Source organism: Limanda limanda, chromosome 9 (genome assembly GCF_963576545.1).
Source record: "Limanda limanda chromosome 9, fLimLim1.1, whole genome shotgun sequence".
Classification (NCBI taxonomy): domain Eukaryota; kingdom Metazoa; phylum Chordata; class Actinopteri; order Pleuronectiformes; family Pleuronectidae; genus Limanda; species Limanda limanda.
The window spans coordinates 13,892,886-13,912,937 of record NC_083644.1 but is presented as its reverse complement, the minus strand read 5'-3'; the positions used below and the strand labels follow the sequence as shown (position 1 = coordinate 13,912,937).

The 20,052-nt window shown below is 43.6% G+C and overlaps 1 protein-coding gene across 1 annotated transcript in view; it reads left to right on the top strand.

Annotated features, from left to right (window-relative positions):
- ttll7 (tubulin tyrosine ligase-like family, member 7) overlaps window positions 1-20,052 on the top strand; it is a 62,683-nt gene that overhangs the window by 38,996 nt on the left and 3,635 nt on the right. The window contains exons 13-20 of the mRNA XM_061078623.1: window positions 1,306-1,392; window positions 4,122-4,353; window positions 6,493-6,788; window positions 7,976-8,110; window positions 11,970-12,050; window positions 14,490-14,650; window positions 17,254-17,427; window positions 18,943-19,049. Of these exons, the coding sequence (XP_060934606.1) occupies window positions 1,306-1,392; window positions 4,122-4,353; window positions 6,493-6,788; window positions 7,976-8,110; window positions 11,970-12,050; window positions 14,490-14,650; window positions 17,254-17,427; window positions 18,943-19,049 (1,273 nt within the window). The remainder of the gene's footprint in view (window positions 1-1,305; window positions 1,393-4,121; window positions 4,354-6,492; window positions 6,789-7,975; window positions 8,111-11,969; window positions 12,051-14,489; window positions 14,651-17,253; window positions 17,428-18,942; window positions 19,050-20,052) is intronic.

Below are 20,052 nucleotides of genomic sequence, written 5' to 3'. Positions count from 1 at the left end.
GGCATCCTGCTTTGTAAGAAGAAATCAAGTCCGGCCGATGGCACCAAATCCAACCTGAACCAAAATGTATTTTTTGTTAGAACCAGACCTGAGTGGATGAGTCCCATTCTTAATGAATGACAGGAAACAATTAAATAGTTTTTCTTCTTCTCTTTTGGTCTTGTTTTGATCATTTTGATAAAGTAAAAACTTCCACTAGTGGTAAAAAAAGACTTACAGATTAGGCAATATGTCACTGTACACATATAGCAGGTGCACAAATGTTTCAGCACACACACATACCAACAAAGAGAGCCAGGAGCACACTGACCTGTTCATAGACCCTCCCCAAAAAGCAGCTGATGGCTAATCTGAGAGAAAACAACCACTTTTCCTCTGTATTTTGAGAGGCAAGTGGGAGCTTTTGTGTCCCAGCCGTGAAGCAACATTAATCACCTTTGCCTGCATTTCAGCCTCAGCCAAATGGCCAAGGCCCCAGCACATTGGCGATGACCGCCTTTTCCAAATTCAGCCTCTCTGAGCGCTGCCAAAGAGCAATGCATGTCCAGCCAGGGCCTTTTTTTTCTAACCCCTTGATAAGGCACAGCGGCCTGTGAAGTTGAACTTTTTCCTCCCTCCTCTTTCTTTGAAATGACTGAAGGTCTTTGGGTCATTCTCACATCTCATTTTGACTTTAAAGTCATTATTTTTAAAGATATTTTTGCCGTTATTAATAGGAAAGCATGAAATGGGGATAGAATTGAGGACATGCAGCTAAGGGCCGGGTTGGAACCGAATGTGCGCCTGCTGCAGGACGACATCAAAATATTAGAATTATTGTTTCCCCCCCCTGTCCGTTTCTTTGTTGGTTAGTTTGTTTGTAAGCAACTGAACAGCTTTCCACAAAATGAGTGGAAACAGTGGACATGTGTCCCAAGACAGAACCCGTTTAATTCTGGTGTGGATCCATATCCGAGGCAGATACAGGAATTTTTATTCACTTTCATTTACTTTGCAAGAGTGTGTTTTAAAACATTTCCATTGGTTTTTGAGAATAATTCATGGATCTTGATGAAAAATTCAGGTATATTTAGGGTAATGATATGTATGAGTGTGTGCAATTTTGTGCAGATCAATATAAAATCAGGATCCCGAGAATTCAAATGTGGTTTCACAAGGGAACTGTTGATTCTTGGCAGATATATGAACTCCGACTGCCAAGTATACTTTATATGTTGTAAACTGTATATTACTTATGTAACTAAAAACAGCAACTTTTGCACTTTGTTCTCATACACCTTGTTTTTTCTGTTTTTTGGCCGACAGGAGGAGGACATCTTGGATCTGCTGGAACAATGTGAACTGGATGACGAGAAGCTGATGGGCAAATCTTCCAGGCAGCGAGGACCTAAGGTACGTGAGAGAGTGAGAGGTAGGGACACAACTTAAGTGTGAGGAAGGGGAGTAGGGACCGTGCGTCTCATGGGACCTGAGCAAAAGTGCAGAGAGTGTTAGTGGGGAGGCAGGTACGTAGAGGCCTGGAGCTGACGTCCACAGAATGCACATAACGTCTGATTCAGAAAAAATATAAGCAGAGGGTTTTATAGGCGGGAAAAGAAAAGAATTCGAAAGAGGCCCAAAGAAAAGACCCAAGTCCCCTAGGGGACAGCTGTCAGGCTGTCTCTCTCTCCATGTGCTATCTTTCTTTCTGTCTGTCCCCCTCTCTTTCTCTCCCTCTCTCTCTCTGTCACATACACCAATACGCCCCCTCCATTTCCCACGACAGCACATTACTCCCTCCATCACCTTGCTCCACTCCCCTACCTTCACCTCTCCATCCACTTCTCTCCCCCCCCTAACACATCTACATCCATCCCTCACTCCAGGGTTAAATTGGCTGGAACACTCAAACAGTGTGTTAGGGACTCGACAGGGCAGTTCGACGCCGCATTAGAGAGGCCTTAGCTGCAATGAGGACTTGTTCAGACACAATCACTGTTGTCCAAATTAATTTGGGCCCCGTCACTTTCGATGATGCCGAGTGTACAGCGAGACACTTAGAGCAGAGTGGAGAAAAGAAAAGAGTTGTGACGGATGGATTCACTCCTCGGGGTACCGCGCTCACAAGCCATCTGGTGAAGCTGAACCCTCGAGTGCACGGAAGCTAGAAGAGAGGATCGAGGCGAAGGGATTTTGAGGGAAGGAAGGAGAGCGCCAGTTTGTTATCACTGAGGATGGAGAGAGAGAGGAAGTGAAATGGCGAAGGTGCCAAAGAGTGCAAGTTGGAAAGTCCCTGCAGGTTTTCTTTCTCTCTTTTACTCTTTATGCTTCACACCTCCTCACGTTTGATCCCTGTGGCAGTTCCCTCTTCCCACAACTTTCACCTTAGTTCACCCTTTACCTCGACTTTACCTAGTTACTCCTCTTGCCACGTCTCGGCAGACTCACACATGTTTCTCTCTCATCTCGTCTGTTCAGTGTTTAACCTCCTCTCTTTGTCTTCCTCTCCTCTGTTTATCCAGAGTCGGTTCCTGCCTGGTATTTTCAGCCCTTTCTTTTCAGCCCTTTTCTCTCCCTCTCTCTCTGTTCATTTCCGTTCCCTCTCCATGTATTCAATGCGTGCCCTCTGTTTCTCCCCACTCCCATTCTCAGTCTCACCTCCTCCTCTTTATTTCTCTCCCCATCAATCTCATGTTCCCATCTCCCCCCTTTATTCTCCTCTCTTGTATTTAATCTCTCTCTGTCTCCATCCCTCTCCATCATTCACCCACGCAGCTTTCCGGCGGTGACTGTGTAAGCCCTCTGATCACTTCCTGTCCATTAATTTGGGTGGCCTGACAGCGCTGCCCAAGCTAACCATTGAATAACAGATGTATAAATGTTTTATTAATGCTCTCAGCTTGTTCCCATCCAGGATGTGAAATAGACTGTCGACTTAATACTCATCAAACCCAAAATATGTTTTTATGATTAACTTAAATGAAACTTTAAAAAAAATTCATAACTTAAAAGCTTTTAAATATGTTAGTGTTTATTTAATTATATTTCCATTGCACTTAAAATATTTTGTTCCTTTTATAATAACAAACGTGTTGGCAGTATGCCTAGTTTGTAATGTCTCCACGTGTTCTTTCTCAACATAAATAAGAGCCCACTTTAATAAAACAACACAAAAAAACAACGTGGGACTGAGTCTATAAACTCCCATTTAAGAATTTATCACAGTACTCTCAGCTTGGCTGTGGAAAAGATTATGGAAATGGATGATATCTTTCATTCATATCTGTTGTACTGGTTATGGATTTTATTCTTCATTAATTATGGTCTTTGAAAGTCTTAAATGCAACTTGTTGAAACCAGCAGAAACTGGATTAAAGACAAACTGCAACCACAGATTCACAATTGAAACATCATACTGTACTTTCACCTACAATACGTGAGTATTTTCACGTCGTTCTAATTACTAGAAATGCAGTAGCAGGAAAGAAGGAACAACACTGAAGTCATCACATGTTCCAGCTGCCCTTGTAATTCTTTCATTTATACACACTGTCAGATATGTAAAACATTTGGTATTAAAGAGAAAATAAACATATGCTTTACTTTGAATTTAACCTTTACATATCCAATCAGGTCAAATTTGTTCAAGGTACGAAGGAGCTCGTGTTCCTATTTATAGTGACAGCCGGGGTTTATGAAGGAGCGCTGGTGTAACTGTGTCTCTGTGCATAATGAGCCTGCAAACAAACACATACATGTGGGGCCGTGGGCTTGGCCGTGTCACCGCCAGGTCTCCCAGTGACAGATGGTAGGAAGCTGAAGGTGAGGCGAGGCTGAGGGAGGTTGACAACGGCTCAACATCTTCATGCTCAAATGTGTGTGTGTGTGTGTGTGTTGATTGTAAGGAGGTAATTTTCTCAAAATTATGTCATTTTTAATGGTTTAGGGTACGAAAGAGAGCGTTAGAGGAAGGTCCCATGAGGATAAATATAGGAAGGGTGTGTGTGTGTGATGGTGCAGAAAAACCATGCGTATTATTGTGTCCGTTTCATCTGCATTAATTTACACAAAAGCATCTTTGTTCACCAATTCTGTTTTTATTTATACAATATATATGCATTTGCCATATTTCTCCTCACCAGCCCTTGACCGCTATGCCAGAATGCAGCCAGACACCGAGACGTCAACGACCCGACTACCTGGCTGACTTCACCAGCGGCGGCAGCAGCGATGAAAACTCCTGCTCCTCCTCGGATGAAGAGGAGGAGGAGAGGAGGAAAGCAGGAGGAGGAGGAAGAGGTGGAGAGAAGAAGGAGAAGAAAGTTTCCTACGACCTTGGGGGGAACAAGGAGAAGAACTTGGCTGAGCGCTCAGGTAAAGCGACAGGAGGCATAAATGTGAATGTCTTTATCTGGAAGCCAGAGTTTGATGAGTTCGACAGGGACCTGGTTTCCTGTGATCTCTCTTTCTTGTTTGTTTTTGTTTTTTGTGCTCGCTTGTTCTCTCCTCATTTGTATCGCTTTCTCCCTCCTGCCCTATCTGTTGATTTCTTTCTTTTTTAGCCAAAGCTTTTCATCTGATCACAGCAGTTACCTAAAACCGACTTCAAACAGGTTTCTGCATTAGGAGCATTTATTGACTAAGATGGAGAATAAAGCCGAGAAAGGAGAGAGACGTACATGTATGTAATGATGCAATAAGGAACTTTGAATTGATCCAGTGATGGTGCAAGCAGAGGACATCCACATCCAGCCTGGAGCTTTTCACATTACACCATGTGAAATATATATTCATAGTTGAGCTGAACACATTTATATAGTGTAAATGTGCACATTCGCACACACAATGCTGAGGGTTTTGCTTTGATCAGTGGCTGCGGTGCATGCGCCCCCAGCACACACTCTGCAGAAGCAGGGCAGGGTTTCATGGTACGAGCCAGCAGAGGCTACATTACAGATGTTCATCAGCCCAGCTGATTGATGTGTGAAAATGGGACCAGATCCTTGGATTTTAATTAAAGTGCAAGCAGAGTCATCATAGCCTGTGACTCATGGGACGTGGCTCTTTGTTGCCAAGAATCTTCCCATCTTCAACAGCTGTAGACCCAAACACTCACAGCATGTTTGAAAAGCACTTGAGTATAGCAAAAAGCATCTTGTATAAGTGAACAGCTTCGGTAAATGGAAGGTGAAGGAAGAGGCAGAGATAAAGAGAAGAGTGAACTTGATTGGAAGAAAAGATCCTGTTTGTTGTTTACCTTGAGAACACCTTGTGTTAAATGTTTTATAGCAATGTGTTTTCAAATATTACCACAAACTCTCATAAGTCGCACACATCAACACACTCTCTGCTCTCTGATGTGAAACAGAGGACATCGCACACAGTCATCTTGTGTTCTGACCTTGGGAAGGAAAAAGAAATCTCTTCAGCAATCGGTTTCACTCCTCAATAGGGAGGAGTCTCGAATTAGCTAATTCTCTTTGTCACAAAATAAGAAAATAATCTGTGAAAGAGCCCAACTTTTGGATTAAGTATCAATGAGTGTGTGTGTATGTATCAGTATGTGTGTGTGTGTGCGCCGAGCCACACAGCAATACTCTGCCAAGCCATAATTCATACCAAGCCACCAAAGGGCTGCTAGGACTAAGCCCCATAATGCTCTCATTTGGCAATGGCCAAATCTCGAAAGGTTCAGCAGCCACACACGCACACACACACACACACATTGTATAATCACTTGTGTGCACAGTTAATGTCAGACAGACATACCGCACAAATAAAAAACACATGCTAATACACTGGCTGGTAGACAAGCTGGAGGAGTTTCAAAGGTGTGGAGAGTGTCAGTGTGAGTTTTGTAGCTTCATTTTCTGTTTGCCTATGTTTGACTTGTGTGGGTGTGTGTGTGCATGTGTGTATATCAAAAGTATTTATATTTCTATATATATATATGTGTGTGTGTGTGTGTGTGTGTGTGTGTGTGTGTGTGTGTGTGTGTTCCAGAGACAGACAGAGAGAGAGCTGCTCTTTAATCCATTCTGAAACCAGACAGGATCACTTTTTAGTTTCTGGTTTTGCCTACATATGCTGCGGTCGTTAATAACACGCACACACACACATACACACACACACACACACACACACACAAACACACACACACACACACACACACACACACACACACACACACACACACACACACACATACACACACACACACACACACACACACACACACACACACACACACACACACACACACACACACACACTGAGCTACTGGGCCAGTGTGCTGGAGTGCGGCTACAGGAGTTTTTAATGCCACACTTCATCTCCAAAGCCACCCGGCAATGGATGGAAAGCAGAGAGGAGAGCTTGACATTGAATGGGGGAGGCGGGGAGGGGGGGGGGCTGGGACAGGATCAGGGGTAAAAAAAAAAAATCAAAGTGTCACAGTGAGTCAGTGTTCCTCCCCCTCAACCCCCACCCCTCCATCTCTCTGTTTTCTTACAGGTCGCATGCACTGGAAACCTCCCGTCAAGCCGCTGAAAACCAGCCCCGCCCCCTCCGCATCTCCGACCCTCTCCGGTCCAATCAGGCGCTCCATCTCCTGTCCGCGCTCCATCGCCTCCCTCTCGTCACCCAGTGAGGTGCGAGGGCTGTCTACCAAGCCATCGCCCACAGTCCCCGTGGCCACGCCCCTCGTCAGGCCGACCTCCGCCACGCTGCGCTCTCAATCGCTGAGCCGCAGCGGCTCCACCCACCGCGTGCCTCACAGCAACAGCCTGGGAACCATCCACTCCAACATAGTAAGATCAATAAAACCCCCCCACACACAAGGGGTCGTGTTCACCTCTTTACTCTTCACAATGAGTGAGACGAGTGTCAGTCACGAAATTCATTCTCACACTGTCAAGCTGTCATTTTCCTCAATGAGAAAATCCTCTGTTGCTTTACTCCTAAAATAGGAAAATTCAAGAATTACTTTCAAATTCTGTTTCACCAAACACTGACTTGCAACTTAACCAGTTCTGTCACCACCACTTTTCCCCCTTTAGCTGCTCCTCTCCTCCTCTGACATTTACTGTCTCCTGTCCCACAAAGAATCTCTTAAGTATCTGCATGATACTGTAAAGAGCCTCTGCAGCCCATGACAATAATCCTCTATTCTGTCGCCATCTGTTGCTTTCCGCCTGCCTCCTCCATTCCCTGTCCTTCATTACGAGTGCTCTGGCAACCTTTGAATACACTTGGACAAAATAAAATGAGACAGGATACTTTTTTTTAACACTGATTAAAATAAACAAGTGGAAAACTTCACACTGGGAAAAGGCCATAGCGTGCACTGGGTGTTCGTTCGCTTCTCTCCTGACATGCATGTATATATTTCTCTATTTTATTCTCTGGTTTCTCGCATTCTTGAGTTCCCCATGGGAATCACACATGGGGGAATAACTACATGCTTGAACAGGATTTATGCAGCATGTTGTATGTTGTGGATGCTGCACTGAGCTAACGGTGTACATAAATAATGATCTGTTACTATAACAAATGATACTGAAACAGCATCATACATTACTGAGCTCTCAGGGCATAACAAACAGAAGATTAAATGTCTTGGAATAAGAAATATTAATGACTAATATATAAAAATACAGTATTCGATTGAGATTTATAAAATGTGCGCTGACATGAAAAAGTAGTTAATAAAATAACAGCAATTGCAGCCATTTAAATGGTGAAATTTATTCAACGTATCAAAAGTTAAATCAAATCAAATGAATTCCTTTTCCATGTGTGTTAGTAGCAGGTTCTATTTGAACCTGGTGTAGACGTGAGATGACGTGAATCATTCAGTTTAATAATGGATGTTTCTTGTATTGGTAAAGTGTCCTTGGGAGTCTTGAAAGGTGCTTATAAATAAATGTATCATGGTGTGTATCTGTACACAGAATGGTTTTCTTGAGCTTTGTGCTCGACTTGTTTGTGTTTTTAGAGCGATCCGCTAATAAACCTGAGGAGTAAAGAGCAGGAGGCGGAGCTGGTGCGTCAGACCCTGGCCGCGCTCACCGCCATGAGGATCAGGTTCCCCGGCAAAACCGAGGAAGAGGCCGAGGCTGTGCTGGATGAGGTGGGTGCATGGTTTATCCAGTGGGTGTTTTTAATGTGTATTGAAATGATTCAGATTCTGAGGCAGAAACAAATAGTCACCAAATATTGTTAGAAAAAGACTGAAATAAACACAGTTAAGAAAGTAGGAATGAACATGGAGTACAGGTGGAGCAGAAATCCTGTACTATTCCCAGAGCCCCCCTCTGTGGCCAGGTGCAGACACTCTGCAGTCTAACTAAGAGTGACCTCCTCTCCTCCCTCCACAATAGCCCATCCTCATTGGCCTGGCTCCCATTGTCTTTCAAATGACCCCCGTGACAACCTGTCGCTCAGTTTGCTGCCCCGACTCATTCCCCACTGCTCCTTAGTTTTAATCACTGTCTCCTCTATTTTTGGTCGGATCACCGTGCCCTCTCGTTTGCTCTGTGCACATTCGTTTGCATCTGTATGTTTGTGTTATTGTGTTACTGATCTCCATTTTAGTTCTAGTGATGAGCCATAGCTAATGACTCACAATTATGCACTACTGCAGAAACAACAGTTTTTAATATGCATTTTCCAAATGACTTGAATAAATAAAACAATCATATTCGGGAAAATGCTTGAAAAACCAAAGAAAAAGACAATCCTTTACAAAAAAACTCCACAAAGAGGCCGAGGCACCTTGAATTCACTCCAGAAGCAGAAGTTAGACGAAAGCATCAGACTGTCCCGTCTCCACTGACTCTGACCTCTGCTGCTTCCTCTGCTGTCCTCACCACCAGCTGTCTGTTCAGCACCATTGCTCTCACAGTGCTGAAGGGACAGCAGCCACACAGTGTTTCTTCACCAGGTCAACTGATACCACCAACATCTCCAATTCACAAAATCAGATTTTAGTCAGCAACATGTGAAGGAGACAGAAAGAGGTGTACCAGAGTATTTTTATGTCACATTCGTGCAAAGGTCAACAATCCAAAAGTGTAGACAACAGAATGACTGGTGACCAGTGGTGTACTGGTGCCTAGAGAAGTGGGTACACTCTTATTTGTTTGTCAGCCCATCCAAAAAAGGATAAAAGCTGTGTGTCAGATGCAGACTTGTATCAATACTGGCCCACAGACGTCAGGGTGATGGCAACTACATGATTTTGAGTCAACCTAGTTGTCTATGGGCCTGTCGTTTCTTTTGTAAACTCTCATATTGAAGAGTTGATTAGCAACAGACAGTTTAGGTCAGAGTGTGCCACCATTATAAAATGTAATTATTTTTGTCAGGGGTCAGTTTGGAAATATTACTATATAAATAACTTCACCGCATGTTTTACCTACGTATAGCCTGCACTACACTACTGGCTGGGACTCTGTATTGAAGCTCAGTGAAGGCACCATCCTACAACTATTCAAGACAAACATAACATTCCTAATGATGATCTAATAAAGAAAAAATACATCTTAATAGATAAGTAGTGGTTACAAGTAAGGTTAGCTTAGGGCAAGTCAACCATGTAATTAACACATGCCCATGCAATTTTTTCCCAAGAACAATGAAAAGAAAATGTGTGTGTACGTGTGACATGTGTGTATCGGGGGGGAGACAATTACCACCACACCTGTGCTGTTAACAATCCCTAATGAGAGCGCTGTGAAAATGCAGACAAACGACTGCACCTGTATCGTTCACTCTTCGCCTCGGGAGACAAGGAGCGTTGACTTTATTTTTTTATTTTATGATTTAAAGTTTGAGGTCTAATTGGGCTAATGATGTGTTTGCATCGGAGAAATTGCCTCCGTTATCTTTCACTCAAACCCGTGTTTTTTTGTGGTATTTGGAACCACGAAAGGTGAAAAGTATCGAGTGTGTTTTTTTTGTGTTTTAATTGAGGGTAATTTGTGTACGTACGAAACAAATGTGACAAATGAGCTCGCTGCCTACCAGACAAGGTTCATGAGGATCTTATTTAGAGAAGAAGCTGAACAAGTAAAATATAGAAAATACAGCCGCAAGCAGCAGCTCCTGGTTCAAGCTTCCTCAACAAGAGGAAGCACAAATTAAAGCTGCACGTCACAATGAGTGGGGGTCTATGAGAGATAATAGACACCAAATATTCTCAAATTAGTTTTTCTTGATCTACAAATACAAAACAAGATTTACCAATCAGTAAAATTTGCGCGTCATTTTGTGGTTTCACATAAATATCCATCAATTTGAACACAAATAGACAAATGTTCATATTTATCCAGAAATCCATCATGTGTTTATGCGCTGATGGAAAATTCCCACTTCCGAGCTTTTGATGAAATCATGTTTAGTTTCAAAGTGAGAATAAATAAAAAATATATGATCCATTAAATGTGTGTAAATGGTTTAAGAATATGGTTTGAATAAGCTATGGAGTTATGTTATTATTAATTAACCCCATGTCTTGTGAAGCTTATTGGTCAATATCTAAAAATACATTAGGTAATATTCACTCAACAAGCTTTTGCTAAACTGTGTCCGATGATGGCCTAGGACATTTGGTAAAAATTTGACCTACACTTCAGGAGATGTGAAAAACCTGAAATGTTAGACTTTTAAATACTGTTAGTAGAGCAAATACAGCTGGACTTTGATAATTTATTACAAAGCCACAGATTGGTCGCCAAGGTTTTGCAAATTCAGCTTTTTTGAGCAAAATAATAATAATAATAATGATATTAATCAACTGATAAAAAAAATAACGCATCTTCGAGGCTTAAACCACAATAAGTAACTTTCTGGAAACCGTAGCTCTGTATCTGTTAATCCTTGGGGATTTTTTATCATTTTTTATGTGTGTGTCTGTTTGTGTGTGTGAATACACATAAAGTTTACACTGGAGATTCCCCCTGGGAGCACTGTTTGCAGGGGATCTAGAATGCTACATGTGAGGTTTATACCAGTGGGAGATGTAGACTAAGTCAACAGAACAACAGTAACAGTGGCTGTACGTACACGGTGGTGCTGGCACTAGGAGCAGGTGCATGGGGGATATCCAGCGCAGCTTTTGAACATAACAACCCATGCCCCAAGGATTTATCCCACACCGGTAGAACATAGGGTTCCTCTGAGGAACAATAAGATCGTAAATCAGTTGTGTCGCAATTCACCAATAACACAGAGAAGCCTATTTTGGACAACATGTAATTTTTCAGCCAGTTTTCTAAGTTTGAAAATGAACTTGAGGCACTTTTCCATAAAAAGCACCAACTAAGAGCTGATTGACATGGAAAATACCCCAAAAAGCACATTATTTAAACCATTCATGAGAAATTAAGAATTGATGCTTTAAATTATCTGCCTGGATCATGCAGACCCTCATTCAAGGGTGTTTGAAATTTCAAGAGAGTTTTGAGTTCGTGTAAGATAAAAGTCTACACTAGTTTTGTAAAACTGGCAGGAAATTGGTGTGATGCCAAAAGTTCAAGCTACTCTCCCTGCACACTGAAGACAGAATAACAAGCAGTTTAGTGTTGTGCTGCAGTAAACACTCATGAGCCAGATGCCAAATATCACACAATACCAAACCTTTTCTTCAAAAGAGAAGTCATGCCATGTATAAACATGGGACATTTCCACAGTATGTATGAGACACAAAGATCCAGCACATTGAGTGGTATAATTAAAAACATGTCACATTGTTCTATGCAGTGACTGAACTGTAGATCATTGTAAGAGTGGTGTGGTAACCTTGGGTATTTAACAAAAGATTCAATGAAGTCACAGAAGACTAGTTTTCTGTTGTTATTATCACTAGGAGTTTCTATATTTTTTCACATTGTAATTCAACTTATTAAAGAATGGCAGTCTGTAATAAGGAAAGTCTTCTTTTTGCATGTTTATGCAACTGTTTTTCACCCTGTCTATTCCTCACTTAGATCCTTGACAACTGGAAATACCATAAACCAAAGGTTGCCTCCTATTGGCTGGTGAAGCTGGACTCGACCAAACAACGGAAGGTGAGTTTTTATGCTGGTGTCAGACCTGAAGATATCTGGGTCAATTAACTTGTCCCATTAGAGAACTGGACAGTCGATTGGCTCCACATCCTTAGTAGCTACCAGATTTTGTAAGAGTATGTTTGCAAAGTTTGAATTACTTTCAGGGCAACCCACTGCATTTCAAGCCTGTTTAATATTTGACTAAATATATTTTGACTAAAAGCCACTTTTCAAAGTGATGAAAACCCTAAACGCTGAAACACAACAAGAGACAGTTTAACATAGAACAGAAATAAAGGAGAGGACCTCTGAGACAGAAGAGTTGTTGCAGTTTATTGGTTTGTGAGATCGCTGTAGGGGAAGCACTGGTTGAGATGTGGCCTCGTACAACAGAGGCTCACATTTAAACTGTGCTGATAGAAAAGAGTTACAGGATTCTGGCGGCTATCTGTGTAAATTGCACTGCACATGGAAACACAATTTCCTGGAATTTTATAAGCAACATTTGAACCAATTACAGGTCTAGAGGAAAGTTGAGGGATATACAGCAAAATGCCAAGAGTTTATTTCCATGTGCTAAATTGTGAGCGTGTGTCAGGTGACTGGTCTCATTAATAATACTTACTTAATCTCTATAAACAGATTCTACATGAGAATATGCAGAATCTTGGGGTCCAGAAACCGTCTTGTTTCTAGTATGACCAATTACATCAGTCACCTTTAAAGAAGGCTTTGGTTTCCCATAGGTCACAACACATTGACCAAGAAGCATTGCCTATTGGGCTTTTTATTGCATATGAATGCAGATAGCAGCCAAAATGTCATTTGGACCTATTGAACTGTGTGGATCATGTGGACTTGTTGGACTGTGACAGTGAACAATCAGTCGGAGATGAGACTATTGGCCTGGATATTCACTCTCTAAACCAGACGACCACAAATATTGGCTGTTGCCCCCAGAGGCTAATTCGTCATCGATAGATTCTTACTGAACTTAATTGTAATTAATAACAGCGGAGTTCTCCATCATTATCATCATGTATCTTCATTTCTGAATACATTTACTCTTAAAATCTTAAAAATGGGCTACAATTATCATTTGACATCTGTTTAAATAACCTCCTCTGGTCGTTAATGCTGCTACATGATCGAATCCATCCCCCTGTGTAAAGTGGACAATTTAAAAGCAGCTATGTCCCCACTCTTGTTTATTCCTTTCAAAGTCTTTAAACAACTTTTAAAAGTAGAACTGAAATCCCCAAAATCAATTAATAGAGGGGGAAGAAGACATGTACGGAGATCATTACCCTGGCAGACAGTGAGATGTAGAGAGACCAAAGAGGTTGTAAACAAAACAGAAGAGGGGACAAGACGTGAAATGGCATCCAGTAGGTGTGTCAGTAATGATGCCATGTCTCAGCCGCTGATTTCGGCACAACAGTGCGTCGCTGTGTTGTGGGCTGTGGCGGTGCGAGCTGATGTTTTATTTGGAGTGGAGCAGCCTAATGAGCAGCAGGCAGAGGTCAGGAATGTAGCGCCCACCGCTCTGCCATCTGATTACCATACCAAAACATATCTGTGTGTGTGTGTGAGTGAGTGTGTGTGTGTGTGTGTGTGTGTGTGTGTGTGTTTGCTCATCTATCAGTTGGAGTGTGTAAGCGTGTCTCGCTCGCCTCATATTGCTGTAGGGAAATCTTGCCTCTTCGCATCGCAAAACACACATGCACGCTCGCACAGAGTTAGACGGGCACGTCAGTAATGAGGAGCGAGGAATCAAAGTCAAAAGAGCCACAGCGCTGCACTCTGAGCGGGGTGAAAAGGGAAGGAAAAAGGGTGGAAGAGAAGGCAGTGAAGTGGGGAGGGACGGAAAGAGGGAAGATGGAAGGATGGCGCAGGTGTTCTCAGAGTGCCCAGGAACTTCTGACACCTTCTCTGCGAGACTGACGTTAGTGCAGCAATTAGTCCTCTCCCATGCTCTCTCCTGCCTGCCCCAGTACTTTCTGTCCTGCCTCTACCAAGCCTCTCTCTCTCTCTCTCTCTCTCTCTCTCTCTCTCTCTCTCTCTCTCTCTCTCTCTCTCTCTCTCTCTCTCTCTCTCTCTCTCTCTCACTCTCTCTCAACACACACTCTGGCTGTATGCACACTTTAACACGGACGCAGAGATCAACCTGCTCAAAATCTAAATATATACGTGTGTAGAGTCTGATTAAAGTAGTTTTCAGTATGTGTTAATGTGCTTTGCGTGCTGCCTGTATTTATACATACATGCCAGCTTGCCCTCAGTTATTGAGTGAATCCATTATCTTCTGATTGCTAATTTTAAGGTAAGATAGAAAGATCAGTATTTTTTGCCAACAGTTGCCAACAGATGCATATCAATTAAAAAAGCTGTCTAGCAGCACTAATCTCCCTCATTATCACATGCTTGATTTACACCTCTTCTTCTTCTGTCACTCAGGTGTTGGACATCGTTCGCACCAACGTACGCTCGGCACTGCAGCGGATCTGGAGAGAACCAGATGTGGAGAGCCTCCACCTCTATCGGCTCTTTAACCGAGTCTTCAACCGGCTGCTCTGGAGTCACGGGCAGGGCCTGTGGAACTGCTTCTCCAACACCGGGTAGGACAGTTTGTGTAGCTAACCTGCCCACTGTCATCTGCACACGCCTGCACACTGTATGTGAGCTGGGAGTGAATGTGTTGTGTAATTTTCAAACTTGGTCTTTGTCAGAATATTTACATTTGATCTTCGAAGTTAAGATGTAAGTAGGACATACATGCATCCTGTTGTCATTACCTGTGGGCTGAGTCTACCTACTTTTCATTGGTTGGTTTGTAGACTGATGCATCTGACGTTGCTGTGTTGTCATGTCAGCGGTTAGTAGTCTTTGTGTTTGAATGGAGAACATGAATGAACCAGTACATTTCATTAATTTCATTGCCATTGTAATATCATTATGGTATCACTACCAGCATCACCTGGTTCAGACCATGGTCCCCAGCACCTTTCACTCCTGTTCTTTTGGGTGGGGATTCAAACTAAACCGAAAAATCCAAATGTCCGCGGCAAACAAGGTAGATGTGGAAACGCCTTTTTGATGGTTCTATGTACATAACATAGGACCATCAAATCCAGGAAATTTGCAAAAACATACAATCAGCAAAAAGACCCTAAAAAATTGAAAGATTGTAAAATGTAAGACTTGAATTTTAAGCCAGATTTTAACTGCAATTATAAAAAAGAAACAAATTGTCCTCAGTATTACTATGAACTTCCCTGAGCGAGCATCAGTTGCTGAAAAACCAATACTTCAGAATCAAAACAAGTGATGACACTGACTGCAGGGTAATTACCACTGCATCCATTCAATAATGCCACTCTTCAATCTCCATAACCACAAGTAGACACACACACACACACTCGGTGCAATCTCCCCATGTCCTTAAGCCCAGTGTTCCTCTCTCTGTCAGCGTCAGTGACAGCGGGGACGTTCTCCAAGGTTTTATTTAGTTTGACTGAGGAAGCGACGGCAGCTGAATGACAGAGAGTGAGTGACAGAGCGACCAGACCCCGCTGCTCTCTCCTGAAAGCATGAATGAGACGCGATGCTCTGCAGAGACAGGGTGCAAATTAAGGTCACAAATCGGGGCTGTTAATCAGGGCTTCTTCACAGGTGAGAGCAAAGAGACGAGCGGGGGGGTGAGGCAGCAGGAAGAAGCTGAAAGGAGACCTCTGAGTTCTTTTACTTCAGTTTGTTTTCCGATGCTTTAAAGTTTTCATGCGGTTTCTTTAGTTATTTATTTTTTTCATGCTTTCTTTTTGGTGGCTTCCTAAAAGATGAGTAGCTGCAGTGACAGCCCACTTGATCATGTCCCTAGAGAAAGCCCAAAACAGACACACACACACACACGACTGGACTGTTTCCCATCAGTGCTTCATATGGGATTTCTTAACCACAAGAAGTATATTTTGTTTCTCTCAAAGCCAGACACATACACACACACATGGCGTTAGATGCATCTAGATTGTTTCCACACATTTATTCCCTTAAAGACTTAAGCACGCCTCAAAAAAAACCTCCACACATACATACAGGCCTGACATGCAGACAGCTGCTGTGCTGGCGGCTTTATCGTCTGTGATAAAGGTCTGACCTTCTCACGTCTCCTCCTCTCCATATTCTTTACAGTTCTGCTGCTCGCCGGCCGTGTTTCCCCCGACACAGAGGGCTCAGAGTGTGTAACTGAAGTCGCTGCCCAACGCTCTCCATTCTCCTCCTCCCTTCTTTCTTGGCAGGGGTAATTGAGGGAGGGCGAGGGAAGGGAGTGAGTCAGTGATAGAGATGGAGGGGATCATAACCGGAAGGAGAAAGAAAGGGATAGGGACACTGTGGCAGAGGGAAAGTGGAGAGGAGAGGGATTGAAAATGAGACATTAATGAAAAAAAAAAAAAAAGGAAAGAAAAGACACGGTTGAAGGGTAAAGGCCCAGGAGGATTAGCTTAGCCTAGCCTCAGCTAACCCCGGCTCGATGCACCCCATGCAGCTTTTGTCTGATCGCAGTCTGCCCTGGATGATCGAGCCGGCTCACTAACCTATGGTTCCGCCCCCCCCCCTTACAGCAGGCCACGGCCCCAGCATGGGGGAGCCCAGCAGGGGGCCACGGTGTCGTGCAGCGACGGCAAAGCAGAGCACCTCGAAAAATCACGCTCCAAATCCGACCGCGGCTGCCCCCCCACCCTGCTCCTCTCTGGCTCTTGTTTGATATTTTATCTAAGGGACTTAACAACAATCAAACAGCCAAGCAGCTATTGTGGGCGATGAACTCAACAGGCTTTGAAAGCGACTTAGAGGAGGAGAATGGAAACACACACACAGTTCCGAACCCTTTCAGAGGAAGCACCCTCTGCCTTCGCAGAAGTGAAAGGGGGGTAGACATCAAACGTACCCCCCAGGGTTGCGTGTCTCAGTTGTTGAAGCTCACTCACAGTCGGGGGTATGTCCGGGAATGTAAAGGGGGTTAACTGTACGTGGATTTGTTTCATCCTTCCTTCCTGTATGTCTGTGTGGGAGAGCGTGTGCATCCCAGTGTACAGTGCTTCACATCTTCAGTGAGAGGCCACACACATTAAGCTGTCCGCAACTTTGTGGGCGTACATAATGCACAACTGCTGACTTAATTTGACTCTTGTGTGTGCGCATGTGTGTTCTTCCTGCTCTCCAGCTCATCGTGGGAGACCATCTTCAGTAAGAGCAGCGAGGTGGTGTCACCGCAGGAGCTGCAGTGCTGCCGCCGGCTGGTCCAGCTGTGCCGGGACTGCCTCCTGGTCGTCTTCAAGTTTGTCTCCGAGTCCCGCGGCTCTTTGACCGGACTCAGCCCCGAGTGGGATGACACCAGGTGAGAAGGGCACCCGACCCTCTGAGGTCCTCCCACTGACTTCTTTATTTGCAAAAGATTCTTGTAGCATTCCTGCTGCAATAGATAGCACATCATACAGGAGGGTGGCTGGATAAGAGTCGAGGAAAGGACGGGAGTCAAGAGTCAGAAGGTTTGAGGTTCTAAGCTGCTCAGTCAGTGTCCTTGAGCAAGATGTGGAGCTCTTGTTCTGCAAAGAGAATCAATGTTAATGCCTGAAAAGCAGACTTAAAGTTCGATAAAGAAAATTAGATAGTAAGAGGAGTAGATTTTGAGCTGAAGAAGTCTTTTGACCCCCAAGTAAAAGCTTTGTTGACAGTGAATTACAGATTAAAGAAGTGCACCATGTATGTGGTAAAAATAGTATCAAAACACTAAGAAAATGAAGTAGAAAATACTGAAAAGGAGAAGAAAATAAAGTCAACTGGGACACACTGATCCTAAATCAAGATCAGAAGGAGAAACACTTGATGAGCATTGAGAGATGCTCCAATACCATCTTTTACTTCCTGATATCAATACCAGTAAGTATTGGGTTACAATCCAGTCCGGTGCATTTAAAAAAACTATTATTTTCTGCCTTATTAGAGACAATTCTGATCGGTATTGGAACATCTCTAGTATTTTTACATCCACCTCTGATGTTCAGCTCCAGATAGAACCTGATAAAAGCGTCTCTTCAAGCAGCATTAACCTCAATTGTTTTCAACTCTGTTAAAACTCCCTTTAGAAAGCATTGAAAAAACCCCAGATTTAATTGACGCACTTCCACATACAGACGCGAAAACTTTGATTTGAATTTTCAACAGCGATCATCATTAAAGGTCACTCTCCTCCACGTAGACGCCCTCATCACACAACCTCGATAAAAACGAACAAACGAAATCAGCCTCTTTCTATTTTTAAGGCTCTTCCCTGTGGGAGGCTCGGAGTGAGTGAACTTTTAAAGCACATATATGCTTTGGGTAGGCAGAGAGAGAGAGGGCGGAGGATGAGGAGAGGGAGAGAGGGAGTGTACTGTTAACAGGAAATAATGGCCCACAGATTAGTGTTCAGGTTAGCCCGGGGCCCCGCGAGGCCTGCTTAATTCAATTAGAGCCCAGATGAGCCTGTGCAGCAAATGACCTTACGCACGCGCTGGAGAGAGAGAGAGAGAGAGAGAGCTCCTTTTTTCCTGGGGCCTCGCTTTACATGATTCATAACTCTCACGCATATTTTAACAGGCTATCACTTTGCACCTACAGGATAAAAAACCTCAGCTGTTGTGACTGATCTGACCGTGTTACTCTGCATTATGTTTTCTTCTGCCACTTTGTTCTGAGGATAGATCCAAGCATAAACAAAATATCAAAGCTAGAAGAGTAGATTGAATAAGTCGAGCATGCACAAAATGATATTCACTGTTTCTGCAGTAGGTGTCCTTGAGAGTCCATTAAAGCATGCATTGGTCTGTCTCTCCTTATTTCTTCTGTGTCTATATATGTCTGTGTAAAAAAGCTTGGCATTTGCTGCCGGACCAGCCTCTACCCATGGCTCCACCCCTGCTGCTGTCGCTGCCGCTTCTTCTTCCTCCTCTTCCTCCGTCTCTTCGCCCCTCAACGCAGGTCTCAGCTTGGTTTAGTTCTGCTAAGCCCCCCCCCCCCCTCCCCATCTTCCAGCACCTTCCCTTATCCACCGCTTTCAGCTGCTGCTCCTCCACCTCACAGCTGTAACAAAGGCCTGGTCCCACCTGCCCAGCGATGGTTGCTTACAAACAGTCTAGCATGACCTCCTCTCCTTTCCCCCACTAGCATTCCAATAAGTACTATTTGGCTTGAGAACATATATATGTATATATTAGGGCTGGGCAAGTTAACTCGTTTTAATCGAGTTAACTCAAGTGATGAGTTAACTCGATTAATTATTTTATCTCGCATTAACTCAGGTTTGATTATTTATTGTTTTATTGTGAAAGTCAGGCTTTTATTTTGTGAAAGTCTGTTGCTGACTGCTGCAGAACAGGAAAAAAGAAAATAATTGGCGGATAAACAATCGAGTTAACTCATCACTTGAGTTAACTCGATTAAAACGAGTTAACTTGCCCAGCCCTAATATATATATACTTCAAATTATAGTAATTATTTGTCGCCCAAATCTATAAAAGGTGCATCTGAAAGGAAAGAGACAGGAGACGGAAGCATGTTGAGACTGTTTGGATCACTGTTTGTCGGCACTGCAACCATCCGGCCAGCTTGCTGCACATCACCACCGCTGCCACACGCTAATCTGCACCTTTCACCCGCTGCTTCTATCCAGAGAATCTCACCCCCGGCTGCATTTTCACGACGAATGTCCTCGCTCGAAACGTTAGCGTCTCACCTGCACGGCGTCACCAGTGCCACGATCGACCCAAACACGGCTCTCTTCTTGTCCCGAGAAGAGAGAAAGTGGCTCGGCTTGCATCGTGTCGTTTGCAGCTTCACAACACAAAGCCGATCCCATCGCTCCATCAGGCATGCACGGAGCAGTCGCGACCCGCCGCCACTCCAGATAGCTCAGAAGCAATTAGGATTATTTTTCTCATCGATGCATAAGCTTAATGTAAGAGAGCCAAGTGTGCAAGTGCGA